This window comes from Bos indicus, chromosome X (assembly GCF_029378745.1).
Source record: "Bos indicus isolate NIAB-ARS_2022 breed Sahiwal x Tharparkar chromosome X, NIAB-ARS_B.indTharparkar_mat_pri_1.0, whole genome shotgun sequence".
NCBI classification, from domain to species: Eukaryota; Metazoa; Chordata; class Mammalia; order Artiodactyla; family Bovidae; genus Bos; species Bos indicus.
Genome location: NC_091789.1, coordinates 8,059,888 through 8,080,970, shown reverse-complemented (window position 1 = coordinate 8,080,970; position 21,083 = coordinate 8,059,888). Strand labels below are relative to the sequence as shown.

The 21,083-nt window shown below is 37.2% G+C and overlaps 1 protein-coding gene across 16 annotated transcripts in view; it reads left to right on the top strand.

The window, feature by feature from the left end:
- Positions 1 to 21,083, top strand: part of THOC2 (THO complex subunit 2) — a 118,782-nt gene that overhangs the window by 23,156 nt on the left and 74,543 nt on the right. For all 16 annotated transcript variants that reach the window (XR_011565149.1, XR_011565148.1, XR_011565151.1 and 13 more), the window contains exons 5-8: positions 5,280 to 5,350; positions 6,208 to 6,329; positions 6,878 to 7,011; positions 19,151 to 19,317. Coding sequence is in view for 12 of the 16 variants with exons in the window: in XM_070783631.1 (XP_070639732.1) it covers positions 5,280 to 5,350; positions 6,208 to 6,329; positions 6,878 to 7,011; positions 19,151 to 19,317 (494 nt within the window). In the remaining 4 variants the exon portion in view is untranslated. The remainder of the gene's footprint in view (positions 1 to 5,279; positions 5,351 to 6,207; positions 6,330 to 6,877; positions 7,012 to 19,150; positions 19,318 to 21,083) is intronic.

Genomic DNA, 21,083 nt, shown 5'->3' with positions numbered 1-21,083 from the left:
TTGGGTTGCAAAGAGTCAGAGACGACTGAGTGACTTTCATTTTCACATGCAAGATAAGAATAGAATTTCTTTGACTTGGAACAAGAGGTAGTATCCCTCCATGGGAAGCATGGATTTGAAAAATAATGTATATTACAAATATATTTCTCTGATTTTAAATCTGAATTAAAGTATCTGAGCACAGTTTTCCACATCAGTCTTTAACTTTCTGTAACTTTGATCTGTTAGAAAACATTACCAGACATTATAATATTCACTTTAAAATAAGACTTATTCTCTGAGAGTTTTTCAGGCTGGAATTAATTACTTTACTTTAGCTCATTAATCTTAACTCTTAGAATGAGATAGGTTACTTAATTTGTCTTACTGAGAATCTGGAATTTGATTGCAACAAATCTAAATGCCTGGTCCTTGATCCTTCATGATGTTTAAAATTTTATAACATCAGTAATGTTATGAACAGGTCAAAATGTATGTGGACTGAGTGATAAATGAAAAGAGCAGACAATTGATTGGATGACAGTGTGTCCCCTTTCTGTTTTGTTTTCCCTGGCATAATTATTAATTGTGCCTTCTGTCAATCTTAAAACTCCTGATTTAGATGGTAAAGTATTTGTCTTTGCTATCTATTGGATTGATTGATTTTAATTTTTAGAGCAGGCGCTAAAGATATTATATTACAAATAAATACAACATGAGTCAAGTTTCAATTTAAAAAATTGTTTTTACTATAAGGAGAAAAGGAAAGATATACCCATCTGAATGCAGAATTCCAAAGAATAGCAAGGAGAGATAAGAAAGCCTTCCTCAGTGATCAGTGCAGAAAAATAGAGGAAAACAATAGAATGGGAAAGACTAGAGATCTCTTCAAGAAAATTAGAGATACCAAGGGAACATTTCATGCAAAGATGGGCTCAATAAAGGACAGAAATGGTATGGACCTAACAGAAGAAGAAGATATTAACAAGAGGTGGCAAGAATACACAGAAGAACTATACAGAAAGATCTTACTGACCCAGATAACCACGATGTTGTGATCACTCACCTCGAGTCAGACATCCTGGAGTGCAAAGTCAAGTGGACCTTAGGAAGCATCACTATAAACAAAGCTAGTGGAGATGATGGAATTGTAGCTGAGCTATTTCAAATCCTAAAAGATGATGCTGTGAAAGTGTTGCACTCAAACTCAATATGCCAACAAATTTGGGGAACTCAGCAGTGGCCACAGAACTGGAAAAGGTCAGTTTTCATTCCAATCCCAAAGAAAGGCAATGCCAAAGAATGTTCAAACTACCTCACAATTGCACTCATCTCACACGTTAGCAAAGTAGTGCTGAAAATTCTCCAAGCAAGGCTTCAACACATGTGAACCAAGAACTTCTAGATGTTCAAGCTGGATTTAGAGAAGGCAGAGGAACCAGAGATCAACTTGCTAACATCCATTGGATCGTAGAAAAAGCAAGAGAGTTCCAGAAAAACATCTGCTTTATTGACTATGCCAAAGCCTTTGACTGTGGATCACAACAAACTAGAAAATTATTCAAGAGATAGGAATACCAGACCACCTTATCTGCCTTCTGAGAAATCTGCAGGTCAAGAAGTAACAGTGAGAACCAGACATGGAACAATGGACTGGTTCCAAATTGGGAAAGGAGTAGGTCAAGGCTGTATATTGTCACTCTGTGTATTTAACTTATATGCAGAGTACATCATGAGAAATGCCAGGCTGGATGAAGCATAAGCTGGAATCAAGATTGTCGGGAGAAATATCAGTAACCTCAGATATGCAGATGATACCACCCTTGTGGCAGAAAGTGAAGAGGAACTGAGAGCCTCTTGATGAAAGTAAAAGAGGAGAGTGAAAAAGCTGGCTTAAAACTCAACATTCAAAAAACAAAGATTATGGCATCCGGTCCCATCATTTCATGGCAAATAGATGGGGAAACAGTGGAAACAGTGACAGACTTTATTTTCTTGGGCTCCAAAATCGCTGCAGATGGTGATTGCAGCCATGAAATTAAAAGATGTTTGCTTCTTGGAAGAAAAGCTATGACGAACCTAGACAGCATATTAAAAGGCAGAGACATTACTTTGCCGACAAAGGTCTGTCTAGTCAAAGCTATGGTTTTTCCAGTAGTCATGTATGGATATGAGAGTTGGACCATAAAGAAAGCTGAGCACCGAAGAATTGATGCTTTTGAACTGCGGTGTTGGAGAAGACTCTTGAGAGTCCCTTGAACTGCAAGGAGATCCAACCAGTCTATCCTAAAAGAAATCAGTCCTGAATATTCATTGGAAGGACTGATGTTGAAGCTGAAACTCCAATACTTTGGCTACCTGACGTGAAGAACTGACTCATTAGAAAAGACTCTGATGCTAGAAAAGATTTAAGGCAGGAGGAGAAGGGGACGACAGTGGATGAGATGGTTGGATGGCATCACTGACTTGATGGACATGAGTTTGAGCAAGCTCCAGGAGTTGGTGATGGACAGGGAAGCTTGGTGTGTTTCAGTCCATGGGGTTGCAAAGAGTTGGACACGACTGAGCAACTGAACTGAACTGATACGTTTATAAGCCTGAAAGAATGATTTGTAGATATCAGTTTGTGGAAGCTGTTAGTCCTTGATAGTGTCAGAAATATATTTTTGTCTTTCTCTGGGTAATCAGTTATCAGCTTATCAATTTTTTTTTATTGACTTGTTAGGATATATTTTCATAGTTGTGTAGTAATAAGAATTATTGTTACAAGTCAGTGCTTTTTACTAATAACATGAATTCATGAAGATGGTGTTTGGTTGCTCTTGGGAAATTTCTTTTAGCCTATCCAGTCCATTTTTACAAGCAAGATTAGGATGGCAAACTTGGAAAGAGAATTTCCCACACCTGCCCCCCTCACTCACCCACTCCTACCCTTGGCAGAAAAAAAATGATCCCAGGGTGACCCCAGACCAAGATAGGGGAATAAGAGTAAGAACGCGAGCTATCTCTAATGATAATGATCATGATAATTATAATGATTATAACTGATAATAATATAGGTGCCATTTTGGAACATCTTCTCTATGTTAAGCATTTAATGTTTTCGGTAAGGTAGGTTTATGGATCAGAAAATTGAAGCTTAAGAAAGTAATTTCTCAAGGCCACACAGCTAGTAAGGCAGAGTTTGAACCTGGGTATTTTTGGTTCTAGAGTCCATGATGTTTTTACTGCATCATGTTATCTTTCTAATATTTTGACAATTATAAGGGAAATCAGTGCTGTATTTTCCTGGTTGAGATAGCATTTTCCTTTAAAAGACTAATCGTGTAAGGTGAACGGGCCTGAGAGTTATTAATATATTAACTCAAAAGGCAAGTGTGATGTAACTTGATGCACTGTTGGGACATCTGAGCTGGGTTAGGTGATTGGTAATAGTGGGCCTAGAGTTTTAAATGACTGAGGACTTTTTAGAAAATCAGAGGGAAATTAAAGAGAACTTTGATGCTGATTTGGGGTTGAGGAGTCAGGAATAGTATATGAATTTATTGGAATAGTTTCATGAGTTAGAAGAATAGAAAGAATAAAGTAAATAGGGAACGCATAATTGGGATAATAGATTCCTGTGTTGATGATTGAGATAGTTTAGCTAAGAAATTTACTGAGGTCCCATTAAGCATTTCCTAACATGGTCAGAACCCAGAGAGTTGTATCTTAATCAGGTCTGGTGGCTAAGAGGAGAATATATTTGGTTTGTAGAAGATGAACCTGCTACCCAAGTACTCTCATTTTTGGGACTTTGGAGGTAGATCTTAGGGACTGTAGGGCCTTGGAGAGTAGATAGATATTAGTTTAAAGAAGAGGCCCAATTTAGTCCTGACCTCTCAAGATCAGTGTGTTTGAAGTTCTAGGCTGGGGAGGGACCAGAAAACCAGTTAATGGGGAGACCACTTGGAAGTCTCTGGAAAAGATTGATGAGATGCACATGAATTTAAAGTCTTACTGAGGGATTTCGATTGTACTGCAATTTACAGTACATTACAGGGTGTATAAATAGCACGCTGAAATTCCCTTAATACCCTTGATCTGATCGTGTGCTTAGCTATAGTAGTCAGAATATTGGAAAATGGCACTTTCCAAGAAGGAAAAGTGGAGAAGGGCCAGGAAAATGTGGATGTGTTTAACAATAGATCCTCTTCTCTTTTGATTCTTAGTGATGTCAATAGAAAGTAAACTGAAGGAAAGCAGTGATACAATGTCTGTCTGAGGGGAACCCTAGAACTCTTAGAGGAGAATTTTTATTGCATCACTAAAATGGGTGCCTTTTTCTGTAGTACATTTTAAATATAAGTTGATTTTTAAAGCAAAGTAATGGTGTGTAATCAGTTAAAACAATAATTCTGAGATCAATCTGGTAATCCTGCTAATCCTGGTTGAAGTTTTTGATGCTTAGTGTTTAGAACTAATTGTTTATTTCCTCTATACTTTAGATGAGAAAATTGTTTGACAAATTCTTTGAATAACTTACTGAAGCTCAAGGAGGTGTCATTTTCTTAAAAAAATATTTAAGTAGGAAGAAAATGAAACCTTCACTGAATTTTTCTTTGCTGATTAGAATTGTAATTCAAAATAAGATGTTAAAAAATCTTTTAATACAGTTTTCATAGAGTTGGTGACCAAGTAGCTTGGTTAGAACATGGTACGTGGTACCAATGTTGTCAGTCAAAGGCTTGATCTTCATGAATAATAGCGTCTTTAGTATTAGAAGAGATCTTTGTTGTCACCCAGTTCAATTTTCCACCTTATTGTCTCTGACACGTGGTCATTTAAACTTTGCTTGAATGTTTCCTTTTTTTTTTCCCTTGGCTATGCCACACGACTTGTGGGTGCTTAGTTCCTCAACCAAGGGTTGAACCCAGGCCTTGGGTAGTGAAAACACCAAGTACTAACCACTGGACCACCAGGAAATTCCTGAATGTTTCCATTTTTTTTTTTTGAAAGCAGTAGTTTTTTGAAGCTTTGTTGCTTCCAGTGCCTTAGCACATAGCTCCATAATCAACTGACCATTTTATGGATATGCCATTGGTCACAAGGTCAGTCTTCAATATCGTGAGAAATTAATTCTAATTATTCATATGCGTATGAAGGACAGCTTATGCTTATCACAGTTTAAACTTTTCCCCGCAATTCAGAATGAGGTATTTTAAAATTAGGTAGTTTTAAAGAAGCAAGGTATGTTATATTTCTGTAGTCTAGAAAAATCAGTCATCAAACTTTCACCTTTTTTTCCTTCATCATTGTAGATATTGAAACAAATTGTTTAGAAGAAAAAAGCAAGAGAGATTATTTTACACAATTGGTATTAGCATGTTTGGTAAGTTTTTAAAAATACTTTCCATTTCTCAATTTTTTATGGAATGATTGTAATCACAATTAATTGTGTTAATGGAAAAGGATATTGACATTCAGTTGACTGTTCATTATAAGGTGAGACTTGGGTTTTGAAATGGAATGCTTTGTAAAATTAGACATGCTATTTCTATGAAATAGGCATGCTACTGTATCAAACTGTCTATGCATATAGAAACTTCGGTGGTATTCCTGATCTAGAAAATTTCTAACTAAGGAAAAGGTAAGTATCTATCAGATGAGTAGAAATGATGTGGACAGCTTTTAAACTGAATGATTTTTCATAAACTGTTCAGCAAGGAGAAAAAGAATGGAGGTAGTTTAAAAATAATAAATTCTAGAACTTGTCATAATCATTGTCTAGTAAACCATTTTATGTTCATAAATTTAGAACCAAGGAGGAATGGCATTACTCAGATCTGGAATAATGTCCTTGTCTTTGCTGCACTAGAATCTGACTTAAACAGTAGAAACGAAAGAAGGCTGAAGTGCTGCATTATTTTAAAGAAAATTCAATTTTAATCAGACTTAATTTTAATCAGAATTACATCTGTAGTTCTTGTCATTTGTAGCCTATGGAGAGCATGCATATAATTTTTAGTGAAGTTTTAAAAAGCTACGTGTTGTATTTTTCAATACTTTGAGAGTCATCATTTTTGTTAAATTGAAGTTCTAAGCCTTTTTATAAAGTTGTATATGTGTATATATATAATATGTGATTTTAATATTCTTATTTGAGAAAATTATTTTGCATGTTTTAAGATTGTGGATGCATAGTTGGAATGCTGAGGAATAAATGGCCTTTAATATTTTTTAATACAGTATTTAGTTTCAGACACAGTTCTAAAGGAACGCTTGGATCCAGAAACATTGGAATCGTTAGGGCTTATCAAACAATCACAGCAATTCAATCAAAAGTCAGTTAAAATCAAGACAAAACTCTTGTAAGTACATGCATTTTTATGTTGCAGATCAAGTGCCTGTGTATGTTTTTTACTTCCCATGTTGAATACCAGAAATTTTTAAAGGTGTTTTGAAGGCTTTTGTTGTTTTTGCTGTTAGAGTGTGTCTCGTGTTTTTTCTTTCTAAGAGTGCCTATGGTTATTGAGTCAGCAGTGAACTTGACCTGTGTGAAACTAATGTTAATTTTGTTTTCCTTATTGGAAGTTAAAATAATCGGTATTTTTATTACTCCCAGTAAAATAATTTACACCTAGAGTATACTCTTGTCAATGATGGAGATAGTGTTATGTCAGCAGTATCATTTCCTTGTGGAGCTGGTTTCCCCTGTGTAATTCATATGGGGTGTCTCTTATGAAGCACTGTTATTTTCTATCCTAAAAGATATACAAAGAGGTAAACTTCTAACAACTGTTCTTTTGGTGGTTTAATATAAGAGTAAGAAAATTCAATGAAAATAATACATTAATCTTATGCAGGCCTGTTAATTGAAATTAATTTTATCTGCTTTATGATGTTTATCTAATTTCAGTTATAAGCAGCAAAAATTTAATTTGTTAAGAGAAGAAAATGAAGGTTATGCCAAGCTGATTGCTGAATTGGGGCAAGATTTATCTGGAAATATTACTAGTGATTTAATCTTAGAAAATATCAAATCTTTAATAGGTAAGATGTACATTATATGGTATGTGTTACTAAGAATAAATTTGACTGTTGAAGAATATTCATAAAGACAAACTTAGTGCATTTTCTATAGATCTTTGTTTTTAAATTAAGAAATGAGAGAAGTGTCCAGCTTGTACTTTTAAGATTATTATCAACAGAAGAAAATTTGAGATAACATTTGTAAGAAATCTTTTTGGTACTCTTACCCTTGTCTTTACATTAGTTTCTGCTTTCTAGTATTTCTATCTTTAATTTTTAGATATTTTCCAATAATTTTATGGAGGGCAGAAAATAAGCAAAAGTAAAACTTTAATAAAATCTTTGGTGAACTCTTGAAATGTGGAGATGTTCAGTTCTTTTGAACTTGATTTTAAAACTACTAAGCAACTTTGATACACATTTTATCTGTTAAAAGTAAGTGCAGCGGATGTTGTAAAAGTGTAACAAAGAGGAGAGTGTTATTTTCCCTACCTTTTGAATAGAATTTCTTTAGCCTTGTTCTTTCTGGTTTTAAATTTATTTGACTGCATTGGGTCTGAATTTGCAGCACGTGGTGTTTTCGTTGGGCCATGTGTTGCAGCGCTTGGACTCTGGAGTGTGGTGTGCAAGGTCTCTAGTTGTGGCGTGCGGGCTCCAGAGTGCACGGACTTCAGTAGTTGCAGCATGCAGGCTGAGTGCTCGGTGGCATGTTGGGATCTTAGTTCCCTGACCAGGGATCGAACCAGTATCCCCTGTACTGCATGGCAGATTATTAACCACTGGACCTTCATGGAAGTCCTAGTGTTGTTTTTTGTATTGAGCATTTGGAAGAAATAGTTGGCTTCTATAGAAAGGAGGAATGAATGATAGAAAAATAAGGTACTTCTGATTTTTCAAGAATGGAAAGAATTTTTGCTATTTGTTAGGTGTTATGCTATCTCAAGGAAGATTTTGCAACACTTGGATGTCTTAAGTTTTGAAACCTGTTGGAGAAGTCACATTTTCTGCTTCACTAGTTTTATATAAAATTTTATTTATTTAATTTATTTGTTATTTTTGGCTGTGCTGAGTCTTTGTTGCTCTGTATGGGACTTTCTCTAGTTGCAGTGCGTGGGCCCCCCATTGCAATGGCTTCTGTTGTTGAAGAGCACAGGCTCCAGGACAGGTGGGTTCAGTAGTTGTGGTGCACAGGCCTAGTTGCCTTGTAGCACGTGGAATCCTCCTAGACCAGGGATTGAACCCACGCCCCCTGTGTTGGCAGGTGGATTCTTAACCATTGGATCACCAGGGAAGTCCTTCACTGTTTATATTTTATTAGAGGATATGTCCACTCAGTCACTCAGTTGTGTCTGACTCTTTGTGGCCCCATGGACTGTAGCCCACTAGGCTCCTCTGTCCATGGGATTCTCCAGGCAAGAATAATGGAGTGGGTTGCCATTCCCTTCTCCAGAGGATTTAGAGGATGCTTATGCTCAATTCTGTTATTTTCTGTGGTTTTGAAATTTGTGTATGATTAAGAGAGAGGAGGTATCCTAGTCCTTTCCTCCTTTCTCCACTGGGGATCCAGATAAAACTAGATTTACTACAGTTATCTTTGCTTTTAACTTAGGCTTTTGGTGACCAACTGGTATAGAGATAAGGAGCTTTTAGTTTAAATTTACCCTTTTCTTTGAAGTAAGTTTTATTCTGGCAGCTGACTAAGTCTCTTTGCTACTTCTATTGTCAGTTTAACACCAAGACTGGTAATCCCCTAGGGCTGCAGGGCGCTTGCTTGCTTAAATTGTGTGGCAGTGACCCATTAAAAAAAACCACCTGTAGGGTTTCCTTTCTGTTCTTTCCAGGGTAGGCTCTACATTTTTCCTGCAGCATTTTGATCTAGTTTGAGGTGTTTGTCAGTACTACCTTGCTATAGGTTTGTCTTTCCTTGTATCCTGCCATGTACTGTCAAAATGGTATTCCCTACATAAAAGTTCTGTGCTGTATGAGGTCTTCACATTTTTAAAAACTTTATCTGCTTGTTTGTTGACATCTCTTGTCTGTCTTGTTCCTTCTATTTTTTGTCCTTGAGTTTATACTTTATTAGTTCTTTGTTATTTTGGGAACATTTCAAAGAGGGATTTTTGTATGCTTTTATCTGAGACTAACATACACTGTGTACTTTCTTCTCTTGAACTTTATCCCCATAGAGAACAGGTTATGTTACTGTATCTGAAGAACAGTGGCAATCACAGCTGTAAGCTCATGACTCACATGGATATTCCATGAGTTTAAAGAATTTGATTTCTTGGGCTAACCCTCTATTCTAGTCTGTCAGGTGTACTACTAAGCACGATAGCCCAGAAGCACTCAAATGCCACCTCTGCAGTATAGACTTCTTTGGCTACCTCACCCCCACCGCAACACTCCCTGTTGTTCACTATATTCCTTCTGAGCATTTGGCACCATATAATATGCGCTGTATTTTATGCCACAGCCCCACTGGAATGTAAGTAAGTTCCATGAGAATGAGGGTTTTTCTGTGTTTCGTTTAGTACCTCTAACCTTAGTGCCTGGTACGTAGGTGCTGAATAAATACTAGTTGAAAAACAAATGAATGTTTCCCCTTTTCTGCTGCTGCTGCTGCTGCTGCTGCTGCTGAAGTCACTTCAGTCGTGTCCAACTCTGTGTGACCCCATAGACGGCAGCCCACCAGGCTCCCCCGTCCCTGGGATTCTCCAGGCAAGAACACTGGAGAGGGTTGCCATTTCCTTCTCCAATGCATGAAAGTGAAAAGTGAAAGTGAAGTCGCTCAGTCGTGTCTGGCTCTTAGCGACCCCATGGACTGCAGCCTACCAGGCTCCTCTGCCCCTGGGATTTTCCAGGCAAGAGTACTGGAGTGGGGTGCCATTGCCTTCTCCGTCCCCTTTTCTAGGATAGCTTATACTGATTCTTAGCCTCTTTCTCGCAACATGGAGGATTTGAGAAAGTTCATTTCCCTGGCTCAGTGTTTGTTTCTCTTTGGCTAGCTGATTCCTCTCCTCCCCCATTGTCTGAGAAAGAAATTTTTCATAGTTGAAGTTAAGACTGAGTACTCACTCTTTCAGTGTTAGAATTTACCAGATTCCTCAGTGCAGACTCTAGGTAGTCCTTGTCTCATCTGGCCAGAGGAGTTCACTAACATAGCATCCTGCTTTTCATGACATCTTTGGATGAGTTTCCTCTTGTTTGTTCCCATTTTTTTCTCTCTAGGAGCAATCTAGACAGATAATACCTAAGCTATCTCAGGTCTGATCTCCTTCACCAGCCACTGACAGAACTGGTATCTGGTTTGGGAGGCTTGCATTTTAGATACACTTATATTTCAGGGTACTTGGTCTGATCAGGAGAAATCCTTATTTATCATTCTATAATTAAAAGGTAGTCATTTGCTCCCTAAAAGATTCTGGCACATCAAAATTTTATGTCCTGAATATGAAAAACAGTATTTATATTCTGTCAGATAGCCTTGGGCTGTTTACTGCAAGCAAGCAAGGATTAGGAACAGTTATGAGTCTATCTGGTGGTTGCAATTTCAAGTCTGACAGTAAGTTTGAGAAACTTAATAGGAATGTATAGTGATTATTAGGCTTTTGAGCTGCCATGTCATAGATGCCTCACAGATGATCCTCACATCAAGATGGCGAAAAGCATATTTTATAAATTAGGGAAAAGAATATCAGAGATGGACTCTCTGTTTTTTGGCTATGCCAAGCAGCTTGTGGGATCTTTTCCCTACCAGGCATTCAATCCGGGCCCTTAGCAGTGAAGGTGCTGAGTCCTAACCACTGGACTGCCGAGAAACTCCCAGAGATGGACTCCTTTGATTGCTGAACTAAACTATAAGATGTCTATTCTTCTGTATGCCCTTCAGAAAAAGTAATAACTAGTAGGTATTCTTTCCTTTTCTCTCTTCTAAATTGGTGGTCAGCAAACCTTTTCTGTAAAGGATGAGATGGTAAATATGTTTTCCTTTGTGGGCCAGATGGTTTTTGTTGCAGCTACTCGCTTTTGCCGTTGTAGTGTGAGATCAGCCATGGACAACGTGTAAATGAAGGAGTGTCTGTGACAGCACAACTTTACTTACAAAAATCGAATGGGTTTGATCCATAGGGTGTGGTATGCTGATTGCTGCTGTCAATAAAAAGTTATGTCTAAAAATTAGTCATGGAGCTAGCTGGAGTTTAGTTTTGGAGACTGAAAATGATTCTTGCTGGTTTGGGGTTTAGTGGCCCAGGATCTTTTTGGCTTTGACTCTCTGATCCTTTCCTTCTCATGCAGAATCAGAGCCCTCTTCGCCAAACCTCAGGACCTTCATTTGTCACCTGGTGTCCAAGGTTGTAAATCTGACTGGAGGTGGGAAGGGTGGGGTGAGAGTCTCTCCTCCTCCAGTCTCCCAAGCCCTCTTAGTTGCTTGTTAAGTGACCAGAGAAATATTAAAAACAAACCCCAAGTCAAATGATTTTATTCTTTGGCAGATTATGGGACATTTAACCCCTTTGAGTACATTGTCTTGAATGTACTTAGTATTCTGTCTTCAGATCAGTTTGCATATAAGAGCCTTTCAGCCTTGAAGCTTCTTATTGTATCAACACTCTCCTATCCCTTGGAAGCAGAAACCAGTTGACTGCTTCCTTTACCTAAGGCTTTGCTTTTTTGGTGTTTCTTTCCTATACATGAGTTACAAAGAAGTCATTTATCTCTACTAAGAAAAGGAAGACAGCAATCGGGGTTCTTAAGTATAGTTTTTTGTTTTAACTATTATACTTTTATTTTGTTGGATGCATTGCTCTGCATCTTGCTTCTCTGGTTCTTGCCTTGAAATGTGCAGTTTTTTGCAAAACTATTTCTTAGAAATAGTCTAGCATAAGTTTTCATTAGCCTGTTTTAGTCCATTCAGGTTTCTGTAACAAAATACCATAGACTGTGGGGCTTATAAACAAAAGAAATGTATTTCTCACATTTTTGGGGGCTGGAAGTCCAAGATCAGGGTGCCAGCATGGTTGGGTTCTCATGACAGCCCTCTTCTGCGTTGCAGACTGCTAACTTACTGTTGTATTCTCATGTGGTAAAAGGGGCAAGGAGCTCTCTTTTCTAAGGGCATTACTCTGATTCATGAGACTATACTTTTATGACCTATTCATCTCGCAAAGAGCCTATCTCCTAATACCATTTCATTGGGCATTAGAATTTCAACATGAATTTTGGAAGTACAAAAAACATTCAGACCACCGCTTAGCCTGCTTCTTAAGTAATTCTACATGCCAGAGCTACATCATGTCCTTTTGTTAAGAACATGTTTTTTTTTTTTTTTGTCTTATTAAGGTTTATTCTGTCAGGAACATGATAATTGAAGCTATCATTCTGTTTTATTGTCGAAAATGTATAGGCTGGACGTCTCTCCCAGTCATGTTTGCAGTGTTACCAAGGTCTTTCTGTTTCTGTTAAGAATCTCAATTTGACCTGTCCCTAAAAGAACCATTGTCACTTTAATCATGTTTTTTGCCTCTAATTGCAGTTAGTTGCTCTAATACTGGCCATCTTATCCATCTTTGGGGAACATTCAGTTACTTTTCATTGCATTTTTTCCAAAGATGTATCATCCAAAATCTGTGAACTTTTGTTATGGGTAGGGAAGGCATTTTATTAATCTCTGTATCACAAGCATTTGGTACATAGTGGGTAGTTGCTGCTGCTGCTGCTGCTGCTGCTGCTAAGTCGCTTCAGTCGTGTCCGACTCTGTGCAACCCCATAGACGGCAGCCCACCAGGCTCCCCGTCCCTGGGATTCTCCAGGCAAGAACAATGGAGTGGGTTGCCATTTCCTTCTCCAACGCATGAAAGTGAAAAGTGAAAGTGAAGTCGCTCAGTCGTGTCCGACTCCTAGCGACCCCATGGACTGCAGCCCACCAGGCCCCTCCGTCCATGGGATTTTCCAGGCAAAAGTACTGGAGTGGGTAGTTACTTAATGTTTATTTAAATGAAGAAATGAATCCATGGCCATTACAGGTCTACTATTTAAAATGTTATTTCCCGTATGGTTCCCTGTTTGTTCCTGAAAAAGCATGTGTGTGTGTGCGTGCGTGCGCGTGTGTGTGTGTATTGCTTAATGTACCTGATACAGAGGTAGGGGGTAGGCTTATGCTCTTTCTCAGGATGACATGACTATCAATGCTTGGGCTAGATAAAAGCCTTTTTAAGATGTTTGAGCACAAGATTGCCTGTTCTACCACAGTTGCCATTAGAAAAAAAATTATTTTGTACATTTTAAGCTTACTTATTGATACTAAAATCTTAATTGTGTATGAAATAGCTTAACTGTTATTAGCAAAACTCTGCCATTTAAAAAATGATTTTCTAAATCCTTCGTTTGGTTTCTTTTTCTTTGTTATATAGCATATGTGTGTTAGTCACTCAGTTGTGTCTGATTCTTGTGACCCCATGTACTGTAGCCTGCCAGGCTCTTCTGTACATGGGATTCTCTAGGCAAGAATACTGGAGTGGGTAGCCATTTCCTTCTCCAGGGCATCTTCCCAGCCCAAGGATCAAATCCTGTTCTGCATCGCAGGCAGATTCTTTACCGTCTGAGCCACTGGGAAAGCCCATTGTGTAGCATAGGTCATTCCAATTGATTGGACTAACTTATGGCAGCTGAGACATATAACAGAAAACTCATAAGCCAGGTTTTTTTTTGGTAAGAGATGCAAACATTGTCATCTGTTATAAATAAATGTTGCGTCCTGTTCGTCTAGGTTACAACCTTAAATTGCTTCTAGAAAGAAATTGGTTGACATTACAGATCACTGTAAAATAACCTTTGTGAAATAATACTCTTAAACAAAACATATCAATGGTCCATTCTGTAACACATTGAAAATATAAACTGTAAAGCAGTATGAATGAAACACAACATTTCCATGTAGTATGTTGTTGTTCTAGTCCTTATACACAAGTTTTGTGGACTGTAGCTTAAATGGGTAATTATAAGCTAACACTTTTTTCTAAAATACATTCAATGTATCTTTTTGTTCTCTGATGGAATAGAGCATTGTTCATTTTTATTTAGTTGAGTGAATTTTTATGTTTAGTAAATGTAGGAGCAGTTATAAGGTTGGAAAGTTTGCTAGATCCTACTTCCATACTCTATTGTTAGTGTTATAGCAGTTTGAAAGCTTTTTTTTTTTTTTCAACTTTATCTAGGCATGAAGTGTTAGTCGCTCAGTTGTGTCTGACTGTTTGGGACCCCATGGACTGTAGCCTACCAGGCTCCTCTGTCCATGGGATTCTGCAGGCAAGAATACTGGAGTGGGTTGCCATTCCCTTCTCCAGAGGATCTTCCTGACCCAGGGATCGAACCCAGGTCTCCTTCATTGCAGGCAGATGCTTTAACCTCTGAGCCACCAGGGAAGCCCATCTAGGCATAATTGATGTACAATAAAATGTGCGTATTTAAAGTGTACAGATTGAGTTTTAACACATATATACACTTGTGAAAACATCTCCACAATCTAGATAATGCACATTTCTATCACCCACCCTCCAAATTTCCTCTTGTCTCTTTGTATTTCATTCCTCCTTACTCCCTATTTCCTCCCGGAATAATCAATGATCTGCTTGCTTTCTTTTTTATAATGCTGTTGCATTTTTTTTAATTTGTAAAGTTTTAAAAATATTTTGTCTGTACTTGGTCTTCATTGTTGAACATGGGTTTTCTCTAGTTGTGGTGAGCAGGCTCCAGTTGCTTTGTGCAGGCTTCTCATTGCAGTGGCTTCTCTTGTTGCAGAGCACACACTCTAGGGCATGCAGGCAGCAATAGTTGTGGCTTGTGGGCTCTAGAGCATGGGCTCAGTAGTTGTGGTGCATGGGCATGCCATGTTACCCCATGGCATGTGGAATCTTTCTGGAGCAGGGATTGAACCCATGTGCCCTGCATTGGCAGGTGGCTTCTTAACCACTGGACCACCAGGAAAGTTCAGTGATCTGCTTCCTAAACTATAGATTAGTTTACTTTTTCTGTAATTCTTTTATAAATGAAATCATACAGTGAACTTTTTTTTTTTGGTCTGACTTATTTCATTCAGCATAATTATTTTGTAATTTATCCATGTCGTTGCTCGTATTAGTCGTTCTTGTTATTGTTGAGTAGTATTCCACTGTATATTTACAGTTATACTGTACTACATTTTATCCATTCACTTGTTGATGGATATTTGAGTGTCCTATTATAAATAAAGCTGCTGTGAATATTTGTGTATAGGTCTTTATATGGACATAAACATTTTTTCTCTTGAGGTAAAACCTAGGAATGAAATGGCTGGGTCATATGGTAGGTGTTAAGTTTAACTTTTAAGGAAGCTGGTGATTTTATAAAGTAGTCATACTATTTTACATTGTATATTTCCACCAGCAGCATTTAAAAATTCCAGTTGCTATTTTGGAGTACATTCATAGACCATACTTTTTGAGGGTGCAAGGAAAGGCAAAAATATTCAGAAGTTTTCTTCCCAGAGCTTTAGGTAAACATCTCTGGAGAATTTATGAAAGTCGAGCTCTTTTCTATAAGATGATCATTGTATTGGTCCTTTCTTTCTTTAGTATGAGAAGTGGAAGAAAAATGTATTCTAAGCTTTGGTTTCATAAAAGGAAGAAAGAAATACTTAAATTTGGAGGGTTTGGTTTTCTAAGTGATGGCTAAGATACTGCAAATTAGACATTAGCTTTATAGCATTTAATACACTTAAGTGTGGAGATAATAAAAGTAACTCTTTAATAGAGAAATCATTAATACATTATATAAGAATTTTCTTTGAAAAATCCTCTAAGTCATCCATAATGTACAGTGGTTAGACCCAACAACTCTCCCTCAATTGACAGTGTTCTTTTTTGCTCCAGCATTAGAATAAATCAGTGTTTATTTGCTTGCCGCAGATGAAGTGGTTAGCTTGTATTAGGGGCTATGCCTAATGAAAAATCTGTTATTAAAAATACAAGAATTCCATTCACAAGGCATAAGGGAACTGATATAAACTGAGGGAACAGCAGAGTGATGTGCTCACTCTGGGTCATCAGCATATATTATTTTGAGATGAATGGTGGATGAAATTGACTATATCATTTATTTTTTAAATTAATTTTTAAAATTTAATTTTTATTATAGTTGTTTTACAATGTTGTGTTAGTTTCTACTGTACAGCAAAGTGAATCAGCTATACATATACATATAGCCCGTCTTTTTTGGATTTCCTTCCCATTTAGGTCATCACAGAACTTTGAGTAGAGTTCCCTGTGCTATACAGTAGGTTCTCATTAGTTATCTATTGTATACATAGTAGTGTGTATGTGTCAGTCTCCGTCTCCCAGTTCATCCCACTTCCCCCTTCCCCCTTGGTGTCCATATGTTTGATCTCTGCATCTGTTGTCTCTATTTCTGCTTTGTAAATAAGTTCATCTGTACCATTTTTCTTGATCCCACATATAAGTGATATCATGCAATATTTGTTTTTCTCTTTCTGACTCACTCTGTGTGACAGCCTCTAGGTCCATCCATGTCTCTGCTAATGGCACAATTTCATTTTTTTTTATGGCTGAGTAATATTGCATTGTATATATGTACCACATCTTTATCCATTCATCTGTTGATAGACATTTAGATTGCTTCCATTATCCTGGCTGTTGTAAATAGTGCTTCAACGAACATTCGGATGCATGCATTTTTTTTGAATTATGGTGTTCTCCAGGTATATGCCCAGGATTGGGATTGCTGGGTCTTATGGTATTAGGTTGATGAAAGAGTAATTGCGGTTTTGGACCCTGAATTTTAAATCATTATAACTAGACTCAAAGACATCTTTATTAATCAAAATAGGAACCATTACAGTCAACATATTTTTGCCAATGAGAAATAAGTTTGTTTATTCCTGTAGCATAAAAATCTGTGCTTTGGGATTCAGTGAACTTTGGAAAGTATTTTCTGTCTCCTGATGATTGTGGAAGCATTTTCCCTGCAAAAGGTTGTCGAGATGCTTGAAGAAGTGGTAGTTGGTTGGCGAGAGGTCAGGTGAACATGGCAGATGAGGTGAAACTTCATAGCCCGATTCGTTCAACTTTTGAAGCATTGGTTGTGTGCTGTGCAATTGGGTGTTGTCGTGGAGAAGAATTGGGCCCTTTCTGTTGACCATTGATGGCTGCAGGCGTTACAGTTTTCCATGCATCTCATTAATTTGCTGGGCATACTTCTCAGATGTAATGGTTTTGCTGGAATTTAGAAAGCTGTAATGGATCAGACTGGCACACACAGACCACCAAACAGTGACCATGACCTGTTTTTGGTGCAGGTTTGGCTTTTGGAAGTGCTTTGGAGCTTCTTCTTGGTCCAGTCACTGAGCTGGTCATCGCTGGTTGTTGTATAAAATCCACTTTTGTCGCATGTCAAAATCCAGTCGAGAAGTGGTTCGTTGTTGTTGCATAGAAAAAGAGAAGATGGACACTTCAAAGTGATGACTTTTCTGACTTGCAAGTCAGCTCACAAGGCACCCACTTATCAAGCTTTTTCACCTTTCCAATTTGTTCAAATGCCAAATCACCACAGAATGGTCGACATTGAGTTCTTGGGTAACTTCTCATGTAGTTGTAAGAGAATCAACTTTGATGATCCTCTCATTTGGTTGTTGTCAACTTCCAATGGCCAGCCACTGTGCTCCTCATCTTCAAGGGTTTTGTCTCCTTTGCAAAACTTCTTGAACCACCATTGCACTGTATGTTTGTTAGCTGTTCCTGGGCCAAATGCGTTGTTGATGTTGCGAGTTGTGTCCACTGCTTTACGACCCATTTTGAATTCAAATAAGAAAATTGCTCAAATTTGCTTTTTGTCTAACATCATTTCCCTGGTCTAAAATACATATGAAATAAATAGCAAGTAATAAGTTACTAGCCAAAAAACATAAAGTGAGAAATGCACGTTAAAATGATACAGAACATAAGCATATTTATTTAAGAATGCATTCTAATATCAAATGGCAAAGCTCAACAATGCAAAACCACAGTTACTTTTGCACCAACCTAATAGTTCTGTTTTTAATTTTTTAAGGAACCTCTATACTGTTCTCCATTGTGGTTGTACCAGTTTACATTCCCACCAATGGGAGTGTAAGGCCAGATACTATAAAACCCTTAGAGGAAAACATAGGCAAAACACTCTATGACGTAAATCACAGCAAGATCTGTTTTTGACTATATCATTTAAATGATTTGTCTTTTTTATTTTGCATTGTTTATTATGTGTAAATGGTTGCATTCTCAAATGCACATAGGGTCTAACTGCACTATAATATGATTATAGTAACAGCTGAAGATGAATGCAAATAGAGGTAATAATAGTATCGAGAGTAGAGTGGCTGATAGGAATGTTTATTAAATTCATGTCTATTGGCCTTTTTAACTTACTCTAGGAGATTAGCAAGGGTAAGTAACCATCAGTCCCTATTAAGTGCTTCTTTCCTTCTCTTTCCTGATCTACCTAGATTGTTTTCTTACTTCTCTGTTTGCTTGTGTTTTGTCCCCAGCCCCTTGGTATTCTCATATCTTTAGTATCAGCAGTGTACCTGATTTCCTTTAGAATTACTGCCAAAAACTATCAATATATAATTACTTTTTGTAGCTTTGTTGTGTATATAAGATAAACTAAAATATGATTCTAAAAATGATGCTCTACTTTCACAAACCTGAGCTTCTAACTTGTTTATCCACATTCCAAATAGTTCTGCATAAAAGTTGTCTAACTTGTAAAACACGTTGTTTGATTTTCATATTTTGATAAGAATTAAAAATGTGAATCTCTTTCACTAGTGTGAGTAAACAAGAATTGATGAGATAATGTGGCATAGAAGGTTCACTTAGCGTCACAGGGTCCTGGGCTCAGCTGTGTTAGTAATCTGCTCTGTAATCCTGGGAAAGTCATGTTTCTCATCTGTAAAATGTGGGGGGTTGTCTTGATGACCTTGAAAAAGAAGATTTCCCTCTGGGGCAGAGAAGGCAAACTTGTAAAAGAAGTTGTCTTTATTTTATGTAAGTTGTCCCTGAAAGTTAATGATTTTTCTAGAAATGATGTATAATCACTTTTGAATTTGTGTATATCTCATCTGTTACAGGATGCTTTAATCTGGATCCCAATAGAGTTCTGGATGTCATTTTAGAAGTGTTTGAATGCAGGCCAGAACACGATGACTTCTTTATATCTTTATTAGAATCTTACATGAGTATGTGTGAACCGCAAACACTGTGTCATATTCTTGGGTTCAAATTCAAGTTTTATCAGGTAAAAAAAAAATGTGTGTGTATGTATATGTGTGTGTGTATAAATTTTGTGATTTTATATGTCAAATTTACTTTGAATTTTATTTGTAAACGATTGGTTTCAGCTCAGCCATTTTAGTAGAAGGGATAAGAAACTACATTAGTGGTATGAATGATGTGATGTGAAGGCCTCGAAGAAAGCCTAATAAATTTTTGCCTTGAGAGAGATGGAGTCAGGGAAGACTTACAGATATAACATTTTTTTTTGGAACCTGGTGCTTGAAGGCTGTACGAGTTTGTTGAGAGTTGTCTGTGCAGAAGTAACAAATAGCGTGTGAATGAAGACATGGGAGACAGAATGTATATAACAAGTTGAAGAAATGGTACTTAGTCTCATGTGGCTGGATTGTAAGATATGGGGGAAAAAGGGACAGGAAGTGAGGTTGGAAAGGTTGGCACAACTTTAGATTGTCAGGAGCCTTGAATGCTGTGTTGAGTTAGAATTTTATCATATGGGTAGTTACCATTGAAATTTTTTATGGATGTGAATAAATTCTTGAGGCCTATCTTGCATCATTTTTTACTTAAACCACTGCGTAGTTATCTTGCAGATCTGTGGCCTCTGATTATTTCTCTTTCAATCCATCTTTCATATTATGGATGTACTACTGTTACATGCTGAAAGAGATCTAATTAACACACTGCTTAAAAATCTTTGCTGGCAGGATGAAATTCAAACTTCTAAATGTAGCAGAAAAGGCTCTTCACAATCTAGTCCCATTCTTTCTTTCCAGCCTTATCTTTAGTAATTTTTTTCCAGTCACATCTAATATTCTAGTCATATTAAATTACTAGCTGTTACTTGAACTTTGGTATGGGCATTGCTATGTATAGACCTTTGTCTAAATGCAGTTCCTTATAACTGGAAAATGTACTTACCCACCCCTTTCATCTGTCTTTTCTTCATCTTGTAAATTCTTATTTATTCTTTAAGATCAAGTACTTCTTGAACTATAAAAGTTTTTGGTGGACACTTCACCCATGCAGAGTTTAAGTCACTTCTTAAATTCTGTTCTCATAAAACTTAACTCAGACTTTTAGCACTTATCAGGTTATATTGGAATAAACTGTGTCTGTCTCCTTTGCTAGGTTGTGAGTCATTTAGGACAGGGTCTATATTTTACTGATTTCTCTTGATTGATTTTATTGCTTAGCCTGTAGTAAAAGTTGAATGATCTGTGTTTTAGGAAGATAATTTTCTCAATAGCGTGGCGGATTTTAATGTAATAAGGCCTCTGTTGTCTTTCTGGTCTGGCTTTTCTGATTTGTCTACCTGCCTGGGATTTTCAACTAGTCAGGAAATACTCATTTACTGAGTTTTTATGGTATGTTGTTGCTTTGTGTTAAGCACTGAGGATACTCTGGAAAAGAGTGTCTATTCCTATCCCTGAGAGCTCAAGTTCAGGATAGAAGGACAGCTTCTTTTAGGATTCTCAAATATAATCCACCTACTGCCTTTGGTTATCTTAATTTTTCCATTTCTCTATAATGTTCCAGAAGATAACTTAGTTCAGAACTAAAAGCATATAGCTTTTTGGTACCAAACAAGAGAAGTGTCAAGGATTTGGGGCAAGGGCATTTCACCTTTGTTTAAAAATTAGTGATGATAGTCATTCCTATTCCTACTGGCAGCCAGGGAGTCTACTCTTAGTATAGAGAAAGAGAAGTTCAGGTGTTTAATTGCACCTTGATTGTTTTGGATTTGAGAACATGAAGCCAACTGCTGAA